Source organism: Bufo bufo, chromosome 8, assembly GCF_905171765.1.
Source record: "Bufo bufo chromosome 8, aBufBuf1.1, whole genome shotgun sequence".
Taxonomy (NCBI): domain Eukaryota; kingdom Metazoa; phylum Chordata; class Amphibia; order Anura; family Bufonidae; genus Bufo; species Bufo bufo.
The window spans coordinates 155,038,949-155,060,399 of record NC_053396.1 but is presented as its reverse complement, the minus strand read 5'-3'; the positions used below and the strand labels follow the sequence as shown (position 1 = coordinate 155,060,399).

The following is a 21,451-nucleotide window of genomic DNA, read 5'->3' as shown; positions in this document are numbered from 1 at the left end:
TTCAGCAGGAGAAATTGCATTTGGTTCTGTTTGGGGCTACATAGAAATGACTGTAATTTATGTCATTTGTTGAAGCATAAATATAGGGTAAAATCTATTTTTATTATTATTTTTTTTTTTTTTATCCTTATGGTTCCCTATGAATAGCCTATTAAATTTATTCCTCAGGTTATCATGGTCTTGTGTCTATCTAATAAGAATAAGTTTTCTGTCTTTTTATGTAATGTATGTGCAATAAAATCTATTTTAACAAAACAAAAAAAAAATTTTAGAGGACAGTTTTAAAAATGTTATAACATTTTTAGTACCTTTTTTAATCCTATTGTCCACTCTTTTACAAGAGATCACTTGTCCTATCTGACAGGTGGGGGTCCGAAACCCTGCATCCCTGGCAATTAGCTTGTCCTTCTAAGGAAGCAGCGCTGCGGCAACCAGATCCATCTAGTACACAATGGACAGAGCTGTGTGTAGCTACGGCACCAAAGCTACTGCAGAACAGCTGATGACCGGGGGTGCAGGGTATGGGACCCATGCCAATCAGATAATGATCACTTGTAAAAGAAGCGGAAAAACATTTTAAGGCCCTGTGACACAGGTTGCAATTAAGGCAATACTAATGTTCCAGAAAGTAGGATTGATAAACAGACAGCTATAGAGTCCTTTCTAGGTCCCATGGGCTCACCTCAGCGGGGTTCACCAGTCTCTAATCAGGTCACTGGGAAGCACAGGGACCCAATTGAAAGGAGTCCCCTTTGATCATACTGTGATGACAGACCATGACAATCTAAGGCCCCTTTCACACGGGCGAGATTTCCGCGCAGGTGCAATGTGTGAGTTGAACGCATTGCACCCGCACTGAATTCGGACCCATTCACTTCTATGGGGCTGTGCACATGAGCGGTGATTTTCACGCATTACTTGTGCATTGTGTGAAAATAGCAGCATGCTCCTCTTTGTGCGTTTTTTGGTGATGGATCATGTTATGGACCATGTGATGAACGCAGTGATGTCATCAAAGGTCCTATTCCTCACTGATGAAGACAGAAGAGATGCCGGCAGCGCTAACAAGTGGATTAAGGTGAGTTCAATTATTTTTTAATCCCTCCAGCCCTATTGTACTATGCATTCTGTATTCAGAATGCTATTATTTTCCCTTATAACCATGTTGTAAGGGGAAATAATACAATCTACACTACAACTAACCCAAACCTGAACTTCTGTGAAGAAGTTCGGGTCTGGGTACCACAGTCGGTTTTTTATCACGCGCGTACAAAACACATTGCACCCGCGCGATAAAAACTGAACATTGGAACGCAATCACAGTCAAAACTGACTGCAATTGCGTACCTACTCGCGTGGGTTTGCCGCAATGCACCGGGACGCATCCGGACCTTATCCGGACACGCTCGTGTGAAAGAGGCCTAAAGGTTAATGGATCGGTGCTTTGTATGATCCCATCTGTAGCAGAAGGCTGATAGTTATTATCCCATTTTTAGAGCAGGAGCACACAGTGACGCACTCTGCTCCCTCTACTACAAGGGATGCCAACAGGCATTGCTATACACTGAGGACCTATGCCAACCACCATCAAAAGGCATTGGGCAGCCATTAAGGGAATAACGTAGGCCAAAAAAACTGTAACCTCTAATTGGTGGTGCCATAAATATTTTATTTCCAGTGACAAAATGCTACAATACATACTGATGGTCAAGGCATGGGTAAGGCATGGGTATTCAATGGAATACATCTGTTCTTTAAAATCTTTTTATTGGAGGGTTAAACTGTGAGGATTCTGCAAGTGAATTACGATGTCCGAGGGCAGGTTATGTTCTCCTCATTTCGCCTTTTCATATAGTGTATGGTAAAAAGAATTGTACTGTTCAAGGACTGAATATGGAAGACTAATGCAGCATTAACATACTGTGCACAATGCGGTATAAACTCTGCGTGAGCTGGTAGGGTTGACAGCCTATACTACATTTACAGCTACAGTTTTCTTTAAGGCACCTTGCAAACGAGCGTGTCCGGATTAGGTCCGGATGTGTCCCGGGTGCATTGCGGCAAACCTGCGCGATTAGGTACGCGATTGCAGTCAGCTTTGACTGCGATTGCGTTCCGTTGTTCAGTTTTTATCGCGCGGGTGCAATGTGTTTTGCACGCGCGTGATAAAAAACTTAATGTGGTACCCAGACCCGAACTTCTTCACTGAAGTTCAGGTTTGGGTTCGGTGTTGTGTGGATGTAATTATTTTCCCTTATAACATGGTTATAAGGAAAAATAATAGCATTCTTTAATACAGAATGCATAGTACAAGGTCAATTGAGGGTTAAAAAAAATAATAATAATTAACTCACCTTCTCCAATTGATCGCATAGCTGCCGGTCTCCTGTTCTTTCTTCAGGACCTGTCAAAGGACCTGTGGTGACGTCACTGAGCTCATCACATGGTCCAATCACATGATCCACCACCACGGTGATGGACCATGTGATTGAAACATGTGATGTGACGTCACCACAGGTCCTTTAGCCGGGAGCTCATGATTAAAGAAGTAAGAAGAGATCGGCAACTATGCGATCAAGAGGAGGAGGTGAGTTAATATATTTTTTTTTAACCCTTAATTGACCTTCTACTAAGCATTCTGTATTAAAGAATGCTATTATTTGCCCTTATAACCATGTTATAAGGGAAAATAATACAGTGAATAGACTGTCATCTTAGCAACCATGCGTGAAAATCGCACCGCATCTGCACTTTTGCGATTTTCACGCAGCCCCATTCACTTCTATGGGGCCTGCGTTGCGTGGAAAACGCAGAATATAGAGCATGCTGTGATTTTCACGCAACACACAAGTGATGCATGAAAATCACTGCTCATGTGCACAGCCCCATAGAAATGAATGGGTCCGGATTCAGTGCGGGTGCAATGCGTTCACCTCACGTATTGCACCCGCGCGGAAATCTCGCCCGTGTGAAAGGGGCCTAACTGTTCATAATTACATTTTTTAAGACCTACCTTTGTGCGGTTTATGTTGAGGGGAGACGTTTAGACCCTCCAGTATAGAACTGGAATTTTCTGAGTCATTTTCTTCTGAACTGACCGAAGCCCTTTGTAATTTCCTTAAAAATGAAAGGAAAAAAAAATCACATGAACTACCATACATCTAAATAATAATTTACCTAATAATAATTAGGAAAAGCAACTAGACTTTGGAGAAAAATATTTCACACACTTACTACACATCTTCTACACTATTTCTAGAAGGGGCTTCAAAGGACACTTTAATGGGGTACTCCCATCTTATGAAGTGATGACATATTGCTAAGATAGGCTATCATTTTACCATCAGTTGGGGTCCATTTGCGAGAATTACAGAACCTGAGAATTAAGGAACTTCTGTGCTACACCCTGTACAGCTGATGGCTAGGACCACCACTGTGAAGGAAAAGCTGGAAAGGAGATGAGGCACTAAATTAGTCTCAGGGTTGATAATGGGTCCAGGCTTTTGGACCTCCCCAACATAAGGTAATGGTATATCATAGGAGATATGCCTTTTTGCTTGAGATAAGAAATGTATTTAAACTATATTTGTTCTGATATTTAGCCTTTCTTACAAAGAAAGCCGCTAAGTATGGTTACTTACCCCTCATTCATTTGTGGTGTTAGAACAACTTGGTCTGAAAAGGAATTTTGCTTCCGTTTCTCTACTGTAACCAAAAATGAAGAGGGCATGTAAAAAATTACTTACCCATGTACTGTATAAGCACAGCGTATAAGGGCAAACATATTTAAAGTATATCAACACCTTTTATAAGTTCTCGCTGTCTGGTCAGTATCTTCCGTATTTCATTCAACCACGCTGCCTTATGATCTCCTGTCTGGGCCTGGAACATAGAAATCAGTTTTGTTTTGTTTTTTTAAGATGGCACATGCCACATACCTGTGTGTCTGGCACAAATAAAGGATTCTTCTCTGAACCGTTCTAAAGAAGTCTAAAGACTTCATGAAACAAACAAAATTCGAGCATATTCCTGTATATACAGTACCACTCTGCTGGGCTGAAATCTTGTGGGTTGGAATCAAAAGGAACTAGTCTAAGACTCCTTAGGGCAGTGATGGTAAACCTTTTAGAGACCGAGTGCCCAAACTGCAATCAAATACCCACTTATTTATCGCAAAGTGCTAACACGGCAATTTAACCTGAATACCAATATAGTATATCTTCCATGTACTTTACCATTTAGCTATAATAGCTTAATAGCCTACATTCAGTGTGCTGCCTGTGCTGTTCATAGTGCGTCCTGTGCTGATGAATGGCAGGAAAAGTCTAAAGCATATTGGTACGCCATAGACTTTTTCCAAGGCGCGGGTGCCCACAGAGAGGGCTCTGAGTGCCGCCTCTGGCACCCGTGCCATAGGTTCGCCATCACTGCCTTAGGGTATGTTCACACAGTATTTTCATTATTTCAGTGCATTTTAGCTGCCAAAATCTGTATAAAAATTCTTACCATTGATATTACTAGAGAAGTATGTCCCATAGTTCATATGGTACAGAAGTACTTATACTTATGAGTTTGAAATCCATGTTTTTGGGGAAAAACAGTTGACTTCTCCATTCTTGCCACAGCTTCTGAACAGAAACCAAGGCTGACAGTCATATGCAGATTAGCCCTATTGAATGGAGCTACATGTAGATCCGCATGCATCTGAAGCATATAAAAATATCAATCTGGGTCAGTAATCCAATGGTCAATCTTAGAGTTTTGCTGCAGGTTTCACACTAAATGCATTTCCACCATGTGAACATACCATTAAAAGCTCTAGTTAGGACACACCAGAGGGTAATCTAGCTTACTCTGAACACCTCTTTTCTTTCCTGTACTGTTTTAGCTCATTGATCAAGGGTAGAGCTGAGCAAATTTTTAAAAAATTTGATTTGGCCGGTTCGGCAAATTTTTCGGAAAAATTTGCTTCGATCCGAATTTATTTGCGGCGAATCGCGTTAAAAACAGCTATTTCCTGGCTGCTGAGAGCCTTTATATTGGTGTAGAACACTGTGCCTTGTAACACGCATAGGGAGTCTGCTGTGGTGAAATAATACTGTGAGTCAGTATGACATGAAGATGACAGGCGTCGCTCTTAGAATCACTGCATACTTCACTTATTTGGGCGGACATTGACCCAATAACTCAAGTATCAACTCAGCCTTACAGGTAGATGTTAGCATCAAGAGGAAGCGCACTCCTTTTACAGTGTCGTCAGCTGATAGATGTCTACAGAACCTGTTCTATTAAACACTTATACAAGTAGACCCCCCCCCACCCCGACAGAGTGGAGAGGGTGTCAGCAGTAAGTTTGTGTTGACGTGACTGATTAATTTTCCCCATTCTCTGATCCGCCAGAACAATTACCCAGAAAAAAACGGATCCTGTCTGTGGAGCACATGCCTTCATTCGGTCAGCATTTGCTCAATTATCCATCAGTATTGCTAAAGGCCCAAAAAAACAGAGTGGATCTAAAATAGAATGGTATATTTCCATGTCTTCTGTGTTTTCTACCCACTCCCGCTTTTGGCTACCAAATCATAAATCAATTCTGATGGGACCATACAGGCCTTAAAGCTGCTACACAGACAGGATCCGTTGTGCGTCTCATTTTTCCTTCCTTCTGACAGATCAGAAGAAGGGTCAAATAAATGATTATGTCAGCCAGGCCAAAAGCCAAAATAGTGAACAAGTCATGAAGTGGGGAGGGTGGTAACAGTATGAGAAGTCCACAGAGTGGACCTATGACATAGTGGTGAGGTGAAAGCAACATGCGGAGACCACAGAGTGGTCCAATGACAGGGTCTGGAGGTGGCAGCAGAATGAGGAGATCACAGAGCAGAACAATGACAGAGTCAGGAGGTGGCGGCAGCATGAGTAGGCCACAGAGTGGCACAATTACAGAGTCTGGAGGTGGCAGCAGCATGAGTAGGCCACAGAGTGGCACAATTACAGAGTCTGGAGGTGGCGGCAACATGAGCAGGCCACAGAGTGGCACAATGACAGAGTGTGGAGGTGCCAGCAGCATGAGTAAGCCACAGAGTGGCACAATGATAGAGTCTGAAGGTGGCGGCAGCATGAGTAGGCCACAGAGTGGCACAAAGACAGAGTCTGGAGGTGGCAGCAGAATGAGTAGGCCACCGAGTGGCACAATAACAGAGTCTAGAGGTGTCGGAAGCAGGAATAGGCCACAGAGTGGCGCAATGACAGAGTCTGGAGGTGGCGGCAGCATGAGGAGGCCACAGAGTGGCAAGGTAACCTACTGTGGAGCTTGGTGGTAATACCAGTACCCGCTGAAGCTGGTGGGTGAAAGAAGGAGCACTTGGCATCAGATGTGTGGCATCAGGTGGGTAACATCATCAGAATAGTAGCTGAGGCAGGTAGCCAGAAGAAAACGATCTCTTTTGTCAAATTGTTGGTGTGGCACCATGGATGATCTAGTCTGATGCATCAGGCATTGGTGTGTGGAAATCCTGGCTGATCCACGCCTGATTCATCTTGATGCAGTGTCCCACTATGTGCTACATGTGGGCACTTTAAACTGTTGATAAATGTCATATCAAATGTATTGTGGTATCATGCTGTAATTCCCTTTAACAGGCTGGCAGTGTCATTTACCTTTATTCGCCACTAGGTGGTGCTGGCACCACTTATATATATATATATAGCTGGGTGTGGTGTCAAGTCAGTGTGTGTGTTATGGATGAGAATGAAGAGAGGAGGAAGTTAATGAAGGAGGTGGAAATTAGTTTTTCCACCGAAATAATTCATAAAAGATTTTACCACATACACTCACCTAAAGAATTATTAGGAACACCTGTTCTATTTCTCATTATTGCAATTATCTAGTCAACCAATCACATGGCAGTTGCTTCAATGCATTTAGGGGGGTGGTCCTGGTCAAGACAATCTCCTGAACTTCAAACTGAATGTCAGAATGGGAAAGAAAGGTGATTTAAGCAATTTTGAGCGTGGCATGGTTGTTGCTGCCAGACTGTCACAAGGGTGTCAAGAGCCACGCCTGACTCCGTTATACAGGGGTAAGGAAGTCGCAGCGGGTGGCTGCGCGCTCTATGTCTAAAGACAGTGCTGTTTATTAGTGGTAGCTTTCTGGGTTTGCCTTGCAATCCTTTTTGGCTCACTCAGGGATCCGTAGCTTCTCCTCCTCAGCTGTTTCTTGTCCAGCAATCCCAACCTCCTTATATTCCCATCTCTCACTTCTCTGGTTGCCAGATATAGAGCTTCCTGCCTGGACTTCTATACTGACCCACTGGAGCTGTGTAGCTGTGTTCCCTGGTTGTTGTTCCAGAACGTTACCCTCTGGATCCCTGTTGGGCCTTGGTGGTCTGCTGTTGTCGCCCACCTGGGATTATATGTTTGTCTGTATTGTCTGTCCTCTCCTTGGTGTTTTCCTTTTAGTGTCAGTGGTGCGGACTAGTGATCCCACCGCCCCGTTCACTACATAGGGCTCATCTTAGGGAAAGCCAGGGTTTAGGCACGTGATCGGCGTACGGGTGAGGAACCCGTCTAGGGACGACAGGGCAGTCAGGTGCCAGCCGCAAGGTGAGTCAGGGGTCCCCATCTTTCCCTCTCCCTTGGACAGGGCCTTCCCATTTCCCTCCCTTTGCGTGACGCTGGTCATTACATTATATCTGGCCCTTATTTTGTGTAGGTAAAAAAAATAATAATTTTTTTTTCTTTCTACCTACTTAGAATCCAGTATGGATCCAATTGCTGCTTTGTCAAAGCAACTTCAAGGCCTGTCTTTGGAGGTGGCAGGATTGAAGGCGTCGGTCCTCCAGCAACAGCAGCAATTGCTACAGACCGCAAGCCCAGTGGTTGCTACAGGTAACTAGGTTGTTGCGGAACCCAAGGTTGCTCTTCCTGACAGATTTTCTGGGAGAAGGGACAAATTTGTGATGTTCCGTGAGGCCTGTAAATTATATTTTAAACTGCGCCCTTACTCCTCCTGTAATGAAGAACAGCGGGTGGGGGTTGTTATTTCCCTGCTTCAGGGGGACCCGCAATCCTGGGCATTCTATTGACCCACTGATTCCCAGGCTCTCTGGTCAGTGGATGAATTTTTTGGGGCCTTGGGTCTCATATATGATGACCCTGACCGAATCGCACTGGCTGAATCAAAGTTACGGAGACTCCTACAGGGAGAGCGGCCAGTAGAGGAGTATTGCTCAGAGTTCCGTAGGTGGGCTACGGATACCCAGTGGAACGACCCGGTTCTCAGGAGTCAGTTCTGCTCTGGGTCATCCGAAAGGATTAAGGATGCGCTTGCGCTGTATAACATAGTAACATAGTAACATAGTACATAAGGCCGAAAAAAGACATTTGTCCATCCAGTTCGGCCTGTCATCCTGCTAGTTGATCCAGAGGAAGGCAAAAAAACCCTGTGAGGTAGAAGCCAATTTTCCTCACTTTAGGGGAATAAAAAATTCCTTCCCGACTCCAATCAGGCAATCAGAATAACTCCCTGGATCAACGACCCCTCTCTAGTAGCTATAGCCTGTAATAATTTTACACTCCAGAAATACATCCAGGTCCCTCTTGAATTCCTTTATTGTACTCACCATCACCACCTCCTCAGGCAGAGAGTTCCATAGTCTCACTGCTCTTACCGTAAAGAACCCTTTTCTATGTTTGTGTACAAACCTTCTTTCCTCCAAACGCAGAGGATGTCCCCTCGTCACAGTCACAGTCCTGGGGATAAATAGATGATGGGATAGATCTCTGTACTGCCCCCTGATATATTTATACATAGTAATTAGATCTCCCCTCAGTCGTCTTTTTTCTAACATGAATAACCCTAATTTTGATAATCTTTCAGGGTACTGTAGTTGCCCCATTCCAGTTATTACTTTAGTTGCCCTCCTCTGGACCCTCTCTAGCTCTGCTATGTCTGCCTTGTTCACAGGAGCCCAGAACTGTACACAGTACTCCATGTGTGGTCTGACTAATGATTTGTAAAGTGGTAGGACTATGTTCTTATCATGGGCATCTATACCCCTTCTGATGCAACCCATTATCTTATTGGCCTTGGCAGCAGCTGCCTGACACTGTTTTTTGCAGCTTAGTTTGCTGTTTATTAAAATTCCTAGATCCTTTTCCATGTCAGTGTTACCGAGTGTTTTACCATTTAGTATGTATGGGTGACTTGCATTATTCCTTCCCATGTGCATAACTTTACATTTGTCAGTGTTAAACCTCATCTGCCACTTATCTGCCCAAGTCTCCAATCTATCCAGATCCCTCTGTAGTAGTATACTGTCCTCTTCAGTGTTAATTACTTTACACAGTTTAGTGTCATCTGCGAAAATTGATATTTTACTATGCAAGCCTTCTACAAGATCATTAATAAATATATTGAAGAGAATAGGGCCCAATACTGACCCCTGAGGTACTCCACTAGTGACAGTGACCCAATCTGAGTATGTACCGTTAATAACCACCCTCTGTTTTCTATCATTGAGCCAGTTACTTACCCACTTACAGACGTTTTCTCAGAGTCCGAGTATGAGACTCCCTTTTCCCTTGATGCGGTTATGTCCCTTTCTATCAGGATAGATAGACGTCTTAGGGACAGATTGAAAAATCCGGAGCAACTGGTAACCCCCCCCCAAGCAGCAGTTAGTCTGTACGGACTTAGACGAGCCTATGCAGCTAGGAGGAACTACTCGTCAGGTCCGCCCTCCTGAGGCTCGCCGTAGGCGTGGGGTTTGTTTTTTCTGTGGGGAGAGGGGTCATTTTATTAATGTCTGTCCTTCCTTTCTCAAAAACAAAAGACCGTCGGAAAACTACTAACCCCAGGCTGTGTGGAGGATGTCAGCCGGGGGGTATACGTTTCCTCCATACGAACATCGCAATTTGTGTTGCCAGCAGTTGTTGTTTTTGGTGTTAAGACGGAGACTATTTCTTTTTTTCTAGACAGTGGAGCAGGAGTAAATTTGATAGATGCCCATTTTGCCCACACTATGGGTTTGTCTCTCTGTACGCTACAGAGACCTATTCCCATATTCGCTATTGATTCTGCTCCTCTGTCTCAGAGAAACCTCACTCACATTGTCCATAAGTTACACCTTCGGGTAGGGGACCACCATAACGAGTGGCTTTCATGTTATGTTCTGGAGGGCCTTCCCACTCCTGTGGTGTTGGGTCTTCCCTGGTTGGTAGCGCACAATCCAGTGGTGGATTGGCAGGCCAGGGAGATATTGGAGTGGAGTGAGCATTGCAGAGAAAATTGCTTAAATAGCAATTGCTTAGTCGCCTCCATAGATACCCTACCCACATTTGTTTCGGACTTTGAGGACGTTTTTTCTGAAAAGGGTTGTCAGAAGTTACCACCTCACCGTCCTTATGATTGCCCGGTTAACCTGATTCCCGGTGCAAAATTACCCAAGACCAGGTTATATAATCTTTCGGGTCCGGAGAGACAAGCCATGAAAGATTATATCTCCGAGAGCTTGGCTAAGGGACACATCAGACCCTCTTCTTCACCCGTGGCTGCAGGGTTTTTCTTCATTAAAAAGAAAGATGGAGGCCTGCGTCCTTGCCTAGATTTTCACGAATTAAACCGGATAACCATCCGAGACCCATACCCTCTTCTTCTCATTCCTGACCTGTTTAATCAGATTGCGGGTGCTAGGTGGTTCTCCAAACTTGATCTTAGAGGGGCCTACAATCTGATTCGTATCAAGGAAGGGGATGAGTGGAAGACAGCTTTTAACACCCCTGAGGGGCATTATGAAAATCTAGTCATGCCTTTCGGTCTGACCAATGCTCCTGCTGTCTTCCAACATTTCGTTAATGACATTTTTAGTCATCTTATCGGCAGGTTTGTGGTGATATACCTAGATGATATTTTAATTTATTCGTCTGATCTGAAAACACATGAGGTACATGTCAGACAGGTACTGCAGGTCCTACGGACGAATAAATTATATGCTAAAATTGAAAAGTGTGTCTTCGCCGTTCAGGAAATACAGTTCCTAGGTTATTTATTATCTGCTTCAGGTTTGGGTATGGATCCTAGGAAGGTCCAGGCAATTTTAGATTGGAATCTTCCTGAGAACCTCAAAGCACTGCAACGGTTCTTGGGCTTCGCAAATTTCTATAGAAAGTTCATTAAAAATTATTCGGTGATTGTAAAACCCCTTACTGACATGACTAGGAAGGGGACTGATTTTTCGAAATGGTCTGACGCCGCTAAAATTGTTTTTTCCTCTCTAAAAGAGAGGTTTACCTCGGCACCTGTACTAATCCAACCTGATGTCTCCCAGCCTTTTATTGTTGAAGTAGATGCGTCAGAGGTGGGAGTGGGGGCTGTGCTGTCTCAGGGTCCGTCTCCTGGCAAATGGCGTCCTTGTGCGTTCATTTCTAAAAAACTATCTGCAGCAGAGAAGAACTATGATATTGGCAATAGGGAACTATTAGCTATTAAACTAGCGTTTGAAGAATGGCGTCACTTTTTAGAGGGGGCAATCCACCCCGTCACTGTGATTACGGACCACAAAAACCTTCTGTACCTCGAATCAGCTAAGCGTCTCACCCCTAGACAAGCTAGGTGGTCGCTATTTTTTACCAGGTTTAACTTTGTTATTACCTATCGTCCTGGGGCAAAAAATACCAAGGCAGATGCATTATCTCGATGTTTCCCTGGAGGGGGTAATGTGAGTGATCCGGTACCCATTCTACAAAGAGGAGTGGTTGTCTCTGCGGTACACTCTGTTCTGGAGGGGAAGGTGTTAGAGGCCCAGGGGGACGCCCCGGTCTCTTGCCCCTCAGAGAAATTGTTTGTACCGTTAAACCTGCGTTTCGAATTATTAAAGGAACATCATAATTCGGCACTTGCTGGGCACCCGGGTAGTAAAGCAACCTTGGAGCTATTGTCTCGTCGTTTTTGGTGGCCAAGTTTGCGTCAGGATGTAATGGATTTTGTGTCTTCCTGTTCTACTTGTGCGCGCGTGAAAGTCTCTCATACACATCCTGCAGGGTCTTTATTGCCACTTGTCATTCCCAATAGGCCATGGACACATCTGTCAATGGATTTTATCACTGACTTAACTTTGTCTGCGGGTAAAACAGTTATCTTGGTAGTAGTGGACAGGTTTAGCAAAATGGTACACTTCATTGCGTTACCCGCACTATCTAATGCTAAGACTCTTGCTCAGGTATTCATCAGTGAAATCGTGAAGCTTCACGGGGTCCCTTCCGATGTTGTTTCGGATCGGGGAACCCAGTTTATTTCTAAATTTTGGAAAGCTTTTTGTTCCCGTTTGGGGGTACACTTGTCCTTTTCCTCAGCTTTCCATCCTCAGTCGAATGGACAGACTGAGCGTACCAACCAAAACCTTGAGACATATCTAAGATGTTTTGTGTCTGAAAACCAAGAGGTGTGGTCATCATATTTACCGTTAGCCGAGTTTGCCATAAATAATCGCCATCAGGAATCTACTGGCAAGTCACCATTTCTTGGTGCATATGGTTTTCATCCCCAATTCTGTACTTTCAAAGAGGGGGGTCTTCTGGGCTTCCCGAAGAGGAACGGTTTTCGTCATCTCTTTCTTCTGTATGGCAGAAAGTGCAAGCTAATTTGAAAAATATGGGAGGTAAATATAAATGCATGGCTGATAAGAGACGGTCGCCAGGTCCGGACCTAGGAGTGAATGACTATGTGTGGTTGACTACTAGGAATATTAAATTAAAGGTTCCCTCTTGGAAACTGGGTCCTAGGTTCATTGGCCCTTACAAAATAGTAGCCATCATTAACCCCGTGGCTTTTCGCCTGGAGCTACCTCAGACTTTTAAAATCCATAACGTCTTCCATAAGTCGTTACTCAAGAAGTATGTTCCACCTCTAGAACCGTCACCGCTGCCACCTCCTCCTGCTGTTGTGGATGGTAATCTAGAGTTTCAAATATCCAAAATTGTTGATTCTCGTCGGGTCCGCCGCTCTCTTCAATATCTGGTGCATTGGAGGGGTTACGGTCCTGAGGAAAGAATGTGGATTCCAGCGTCTGAGGTAAACGCAGACAGGTTAGTTCGGGCTTTTCATGCCTCTCATCCTGAGAGACCTAGTCCTGAGTGTCCGGAGGCCCCTCGTAGAGAGGGGGGTACTGTCACGAGGGTGTCAAGAGCCACGCCTGACTCCGTTATACCCGGGGTAAGGAAGTCGCAGCGGGTGGCTGCGCGCTCTATGTCTAAAGACAGTGCTGTTTATTAGTGGTAGCTTTCTGGGTTTGCCTTGCAATCCTTTTTGGCTCACTCAGGGATCCGTAGCTTCTCCTCCTCAGCTGTTTCTTGTCCAGCAATCCCAACCTCCTTATATTCCCATCTCTCACTTCTCTGGCTGCCAGATATAGAGCTTCCTGCCTGGACTTCTATACTGACCCACTGGAGCTGTGTAGCTGTGTTCCCTGGTTGTTGTTCCAGAACGTTACCCTCCGGATCCCTGTTGGGCCTTGGTGGTCTGCTGTTGTCGCCCACCTGGGATTATATGTTTGTCTGTATTGTCTGTCCTCTCCTTGGTGTTTTCCTTTTAGTGTCAGTGGTGCGGACTAGTTCACTACATAGGGCTCATCTTAGGGAAAGCCAGGGTTTAGGCACGTGATCGGCGTACGGGTGAGGAACCCGTCTAGGGACGTCAGGGCAGTCAGGTGCCAGCCGCAAGGTGAGTCAGGGGTCACCATCTTTCCCTCTCCCTTGGACAGGGCCTTCCCATTTCCCTCCCTTTGCGTGACGCCGGTCATTACATAGACGGGCCGGTCTGAGTATTTCACAATCTGCTCAGTTACTGGGATTTTCACGCACAACCATTTCTAGGGTTTACAAAGAATGGTGTGAAAAGGGAAAAACATCCAGTATGCGGCAGTCCTGTGGGCGAAAATGCCTTGTGGATGCTAGAGGTCAGAGGAGAATGGGCCGACTGATTCAAGCTGATAGAAGAGCAACGTTGACTGAAATAAGCACTCGTTACAACCGAGGTATGCAGCAAAGCATTTGTGAAGCCACAACACGCACAACCTTGAGGCGGATGAGCTACAACAGCAGAAGACCACACCGGGTACCACTCATCTCCACTACAAATAGGAAAAAGAGGCTACAATTTGCACGAGCTCACCAAAATTGGACTGTTGAAGACTTGAAAAATGTTGCCTGGTCTGATGAGTCTCGATTTCTGTTGAGACATTCAAATGGTAGAGTCCGAATTTGGCGTAAACAGAATGAGAACATGTATCCATCCTCTGATGGCTACTTCCAGCAGGATAATGCACCATGTCACAAAGCTCAAATCATTTCAAATTGGTTTCTTGAACATGACAATGAGTTCACTGTACTAAAATGGCCCCCACAGTCACCAGATCTCAACCCAATAGAGTATCTTTGGGATGTGGTGGAACAGGAGCTTCGTGCCCTGGATGTGCATCCCTCAAATCTCCATCAACTGCAAGATGCTATCCTATCAATATGGGCCAACATTTCTAAAGAATGCTATCAGCACCTTGTTGAATCAATGCCACGTAGAATTAAGGCAGTTCTGAAGGCAAAAGGGGGTCCAACACCGTATTAGTATGGTGTTCCTAATAATTCTTTAGGTGAGTGTATAACTGCAGCTCTGAACGCTGCATGAAATTTGTTTTTCCACCGAAATAAGTCACAACAGATTTTACCACATATAAGTGCAGCGCTTAATGCTGAATACAATTTCTTTTTCCACTGAAATAAGTCACAAAATATTTTACCGCATATAAGTGCAGAGCTGAACACTGAATAAAAAAAAAATTTCCACTAAAATACTTCAATAAAGATTTGACCACATATAACTGAGCACAGATATGAAAAGGGGATTTTCCCTGCACTATACTGACTTCTCAGAAATGAACCGCTGCTCCCCACAGCATCTCCTGGGAAGGTCATGGAGCGTCCCGGTCATCCGGCATCTATTCGCTCTGCTGAAGGATTATTTTGAAAGTGTGTAGAAGCCACACGGGGCGCCCACGCTGCAGATTTATAATGGAGACATCAAGTAAGGCCGGACAGAAAATGAAGTTCAGGGGGAGGCCGGCATAAAGGGTTTTGTAGTGCGAGGGCTAGGGTAGGTTAGGGTTAATAAGTGTGGACGTGATGCGGGGAGTGTTCTGAGAGGGGGCGGAGGCCGATGTTTGAAATGAAAGAGGGAGCGGGAAAACGGGCGCCATTTTGGGGTAAGCAGGAGCGAGCATCGCATCCTGTCATGTCGCAAGCAGTGGAGGCAATGCTGCGGCGGTTGAGAGAAGCAGCAGACTCCAGAGGCTCCGGGTGGTTGGAGCAGCAGGTGACTGCCATGTTAGGGGGGGCGGAGGTGGGTACAGCTAGCCCCACTCCATCAGCAAGACGGCCGCGGCGGGTACGTCCGCCGGCGCGCCTAAGCCCCGAGTTACCACCCCGGGTCCGGCACCGTGTCAGGAGCCCCTCAGGGGACCCTTCACGCCGGGAGGTTCCCAGCCTTACCTCTCCTGCTGCCTCCCGGCGTGGGAGGAATCCATGTGTCCGGCGGGACCCAGCGGCGGCAGGGGGGACCCCTTCCCAGCCTACAACAGCGGCAGCCAGGGAGTCAGGACCGAGTTCTGTGGGATCCCCTTCCATCAGAGGGAGGAGGAGGCCTGCTCTGCGTGGGAGTAGCAGAGACGACAGCGGGGTTGTGCAGGCAGATAGCGGAGCCCTGCGCAGGCCTTCACAGGATGGGTCCCTAGTAGTGGCATACGAGGCTGTGCCTGGCGGAGCCAAGAGCGGGCACAGGCCTCGCCAAGAACAGCGTCATCTAGCTGAGGAGGACGAGGCTGCTCAGGCGGGGGTCCGGTACCAGGGCAGGCCTCTTGGGCGTGAAGTTGCGGTGGTGGAGGCTGCGCATGTCGGAGGAAGGGATGTGCGCAGGCCTCTTTTGGAGGATGGACGGCTTGAGGCTGGTCCTAACGGCCTAGATGTGAGGGAGCTTACCAGAGTCTCGTTCAAGGCGCCCAGCATGGCCGCAGCTGGACGCCGTCTGCGTCTGAAGCAAGTGATCAAGAGAGGACCGTACCGGTTGATCCAGGAGCAGTGCGACAGGAATCAGGACCTTCGGCTTCTGGGTTCACAGCGCCCGGGCAGCTAGGTGAGACATCCATGGGATCGTTGCTAGCTATACTTCAAGGGTCAGGCAGTTTGGGTGGGAGCAATAGTACCATTATTGGGGGTTTGGAACGCTTGCTATGTGGCCTAGCTGGGGTCAGTCCGGATGGAGGGGGGTTAGGTGCGGCCCCCTTACAGGCATGGGGATTGAGGACGGGGGCTAGTAATGTGCCCACACGGAGGGGTGGCAGGGTCAGTGTCAGTACAGACGCAGGCAGGGGGGGGGGAGGATAGGCCCAGGTTAGATGATGCTGCAAAAGGGGAAGTGTATGTATGTTTTGAGGGTCCCCTGGGAGCACATTTGAAGCCTGACGTGTGAGAAAAGATTTGGCGGGGAGAATACGTAGAATTTTTTCTCTCCTTCCGTTAGAACGCTTTAATTTAGATGTAGTAAAGAAGGATGGGGTTAGGTAGGAGGAAGATGACAAGCGTCGTTTTTGGCTTATCCCGCGGACGTTTGGTAATTGGCTACAGGCCTTTGCCATTCTAGCAAGTGTGATTGGGGAAAAGTATCCCGATTGTTGTTCGGCACTTTTTTGTTACCTGGACGCAATTGGGGAAGCTTATCGGGTGTACGGGGGTTCCGGGTGGATAAGATATGACGAACAATTCCGTCAAAGAAAAGCGGTCCGCCCTACCATGAGATGGGACCATAAAGATATAGCCTTATGGATGAAAGTTACAGCACCTGAAAGGACTGGTCAGTCCTTTCGGAGTGAGTCAGGGGGGGCGGCCCAGTCCACGGGGAACACGCCAGCTGGTAAGGGGTTTTGCTTCCTTTTTAACCACTTGCCATCTGGGCCATTTGCCCCCTTCCTGACCAGGCCAAATTTTGCAAAACTGACATATCTCACTTTATGTGGTAATAACTTTGGAACGCCTTTATTTATCCAAGTCATTCAGAGATTGTTTTCTCGTGACACATTGTACTTAATGATAATCATAAATTTGAGTCAAAATATTTCACCTTTATTTATGAAAAAATCCCAAATTTACCCAAAAATTTGAAAAATTTGCAATTTTCTAAATTTCAATTTCTCTGCTTTTAAAACAGAAAGTGATACCTCATAAAATATTTATTATTTAACATTCCCCATATGTCTACTTTATGTTGGCATCATTTTGGAAATGTCATTTTATTTTTTTAGGACGTTAGAAGGCTTAGAAGTTTAGAAGCAATTCTTCAAATTTATAAGAAAATTGCCAAAACCCACTTTATAAGGAACAGTTCAGGTCTGAAGTCACTTTGTGGGGCCTACATAGTGGATACCCCCATAAATGACCCCATTGTAGAAACTACACCCCTCAAGGTATTCAAAACCGATTTTACAAACTTTGTTAACCCTTTAGGCGTTCCACAAGAATTAAAGGAAAATGGAAATCAAATTTTTAAATTTCACTTTTTTGGCAGATTTTCCATTTTAATCAATTTTTTTCTTTAACACATCGATGGTTAACAGCCAAACAAAACTCAATATTTATTACCCAGATTCTGCGGTTTACAGAAACACCCCACATGTGGTCATAAACTGCTGTATGGGCACACGGCAGGGCGCAGAAGAAAAGGAACTCCACATGGTTTTTAGATGCCATGTCCCATTTGAAGCCCCTGATGCACCCTTACAGTAGAAACTCCCAAGAAGTGACCCCATTTTGGAAACTAGGGGACAAGGTGCCAGTTTTATTAGTACTATTTTTGGGTACATATGATTTTTTGATCATTCATTATAACACTTTATGGGGCAAGGTGACCAAAAAATTGGTTGTTTTAGCACAGTTTCTATTTATTTATTTTTACAGCGTTCACCTGAGGGGTTCAGTCAAGTGACATTTTTATAGAGCAGATCGTTACAGACGTGGCGATACCTAACATGTATACTTTTTCTCATTTATTAAAGTTTTACACAATAATAGCATTTTTGAAACAAAAAAATTATGTTTTAATGTGTCCATGTTCTGAGAGCTATAGTTTTTTTATTTTTTGAGAGATTTTCTTATGTAGGGGCAAGGTGACAAAAATTGCTTGTTTTGACACAGTTTTTTTTTTTTTTTTTTTACAGTGTTCACCCGAGGGGTTAGTTCATGTGATATTTTTATAGAGCTGGTTTTTACGGACGCGGCAATACCTAATATGTATACTTTTTTTTATTTGTTTCACTTTAACACAATAATAGCATTTTTTAAACCAAAAAAATGATGTTTTAGTGTCTCCATGTTCTAAGAGCTATAGTTTTTTTATTTTTTGAGAGATTTTCTTATGTAGGGGCTCATTTTTTGCGGGATGAGGTGACGGTTTTATTAGTACTATTTTGTGGGACATACGCGTTTTTGATCACTTGGTGTTGCACTTTTTGTGATGCAAGGTGACAAAAATTGCTTGTTTTGGCACAGTTTTTTTTTTTTTACGGTGTTCATCCGAGGGGTTAGGTCATGTGATATTTTTATAGAGCTGGTTTTTACGGACGCGGCAATACCTAATATGTATACTTTTTTTATTTTTTCTATTTTTAATTTTTTTTTTTCATTCCTTACTTGGGGACTTTTTTTTTTTTTACATGTGAAACTTTTTTTTATTTTTTTATTTTCAACCTTTTATTTTTATTTTTATTATTTTACACTTTTCGTCCCCCATAAGGTCATACAAGACCTCTGGGGGACATTTACTTCACTTTTTTTTTTTTTTTTTTTTTCACAGTTGATTTCTCCTGTAACTGGGGCTGACATAGTAGCCCCAGTTACAGGACAAATGCACCCCTATAGAGGCTGTACAGCAGCAATCCAGCGCTGTACAGCCTCACAGCAGGGCTGATCGAGATCCTGCACTCTCCGGTCACGGCGGTCACATGACCGCCGGGCCGGAACAGGAAGCGCATAGCGCTTCCTTCTCTGCAGACACAGCGCTCGGTGAGCGCTGTGTCTGCAGCGATCTAGAAGGCAGGGACACCTGGGCACTGTCCCTGCCTTGTCTTAGGGTTGCCCTGCTGTCACTGACAGCGGGCAACCCAATCAGCAGCTGCACGATTAGCGTGCAGCTGCACTTTCTGAACGGACGTTCTGGAACGTCCGTTCAGAAATAGACGTCCACCCATAGGACGTTTATATCCTATGGGCGGACGTGAAGCGGTTAATGAAGGAGGTTGCAAGTTTGGACAAAAATGTAAATTTAAGCATGAGTGTTCCGCATGTGGGGGCAGCCATGGGGCCAACAGGTGTTTTAGAGGTGGTAGACAGAGAGGGGGGGATGGGTTTGAAAAAGGGGCGAACTCCAGTGTGAGTGGAAAGGATGGGGGATTATCTAAGTAGATATCCTAACCAAGAAGTGGCAGAGTTTTTACGTTTTGGTTTTATGTTAGGATTTCATATTACCTCTCATCCGTTACCAGTGGTGGAGACGCGGAAGAATTTGCGCTCGGCATTAGAATTCCCGGAAATCGTGTCAGAGAAGTTAGAAAAAGAGGTTTCTTTGGGAAGGATGGATGGCCCGTTTTTTACGCCGTCCATGAGTAATTTACGTATCTCCCCTATGGGTTTGGTTCCCAAAAAGGAGCCGAATAAATTTCGGCTTATACATCATTTATCCTTCCCAAAGGGTGCGTCGGTCAACGAGGGCATAGACCCTGAGCTTTGTTCGGTGGTTTATGCCTCCTTTGAAGTGGCTGTCGAGTGGGTGAGAAAGTTAGGACCAGGTACCCTATTAGCAAAATCTGACATCGAGTCAGCATTCCGCCTGTTACCGGTTCACCCGGATAGTTTGTATTTACTGGGTTGTTTTTGGGATGACGGCTATTTTGTGGATAGGTGTTTGCCGATGGGCTGTTCAGTGCCTTGTGCCTATTTTGAGTGTTTTAGTTCATTTTTGGAGTGGGTGGTTGTTCAAGAATCGGGTTGTTCATCTATTATTCACTACCTAGAAGATTTTTTGTGTTTAGGGTCGGGAGGGTCTAGAGTTTGTTCCTTGTTGTTATACACGTTGCAGTCAGTTTTTGAGATTTTTGGCAGTAGACAAAACAGTGGGGCCAACAACGGAATTAAAGTTTTCTGGGGATAGTCATTGATACCCTGCGAATGGAGTGTAGATTGCCAGAGGACAAGGTGTTGGATTTGAGGGCGGGGTGGCGGCTGCGTTGAGGGCGAAAAAGATTTGCCTGCGGGACTTACAGTCCTTGCTGGGCAAATTGAATTTTGCCTGTCGCATTCTCCCTATGGGCCGCATTTTTAGTAGGAGGTTGGCTTCCGCGACCGGGGGAATTGTGGCTCTGCATCATTTAATCAGGCTGGGTCGGGAACTGAAAGGGGATCTAATGGTGTGGGATTAGTTTCTGCAGCGATGTAACGACAGGGCGTTAGTTATGAGTGGGGTTTTTGATAGTTTTGACTTTGATTTGTTTACAGATGCTGCGGGTGGGGTTGGTTTTGGGGTGTACTGTCATGGACAGGGGTGTGCGGGTAGGTGGCCAGAATCCTGGGTGTTAAATGGCTGGGTTAAAAATGTGACGTTATTGGAACTCTTTGCAATTGTGTTGGCGGTCACGCTTCGGGGGGAAAAGTTTAGGGACCGGAAAGTTAGGTTTCATTGTGACAAACTAGGAGTAGTGCAAGCGATCAATGGCTTGACTGCCTCTTCCCCCCCAGTGATTTGTTTATTACAGCGGTTGGTCCTTATGTGTCTGTCTCTAAATGCTTGGGTGGTGGCGGTGCACGTGGCAGGGTCTTCTAATAGCATCGCTGATACACTTTCTCGTTTGCAGTGGAAGCGGTTTCGCCAGTTGGCCCCAGAGCCGAGTCCAGACGGGTTGTTGTGTCCAGAGTCGCTGTGGGAGATCTTTGAGGTACAGTAGGGGATCTGTTGCAGGCATCATTGAGTGAAGGCACGTGGAGAGCATATGATAAGGCCTCACGTACTTGGCAACAGTGGTGTGAAGAACTGGGAGTCGATGTGATGGGTGGGGAAATCCCGCTATTGTTGTTCATTGGCCATGTGAAGGAACAGGGCTGGTCGGTCACGCAGATGAACAGCTGCATGGCTGGGCTGGCCTTTGGGTTCAAGTTGCGGAATTCCCCAGACATCACTAAGTCCTTTTTGGTGCGGCAAGTGTTAAAGGGATATAGGAGATTTCGGCGGGTGAGGGACCCTTGACTTCTAGTGTCCTTTTCTCTGTTGCTCAAATTGGGGGAGCAAGCGGCCTTGGTCTGCCATTCGGTTTGGGAATTGAGGTTGTTCAGATTAGCATTTTCTCTCGCCTTTTTCAGGGCG

The 21,451-nt window shown here is 45.4% G+C and overlaps 1 protein-coding gene across 10 annotated transcripts in view; it reads right to left on the bottom strand.

Moving 5' to 3' along the window:
* The window catches only part of MCF2 (MCF.2 cell line derived transforming sequence), a 208,738-nt gene that overhangs the window by 28,173 nt on the left and 159,114 nt on the right, over nucleotides 1–21,451 (bottom strand). For 8 of the 10 annotated variants that reach the window (XR_005773943.1, XM_040405657.1, XM_040405659.1 and 5 more), the window contains 3 exons: nucleotides 3,804–3,882; nucleotides 3,642–3,705; nucleotides 3,014–3,117 (listed from right to left, as the gene is read on the bottom strand). Coding sequence is in view for 9 of the 10 variants with exons in the window: in XM_040405657.1 (XP_040261591.1) it covers nucleotides 3,014–3,117; nucleotides 3,642–3,705; nucleotides 3,804–3,882 (247 nt within the window). In the remaining variant the exon portion in view is untranslated. Of the gene's footprint in view, nucleotides 1–3,013; nucleotides 3,118–3,641; nucleotides 3,706–3,746; nucleotides 3,883–21,451 lie in introns of those variants that run through there. The other 2 variants (XM_040405660.1, XM_040405665.1) reach the window with 2 other exon arrangements.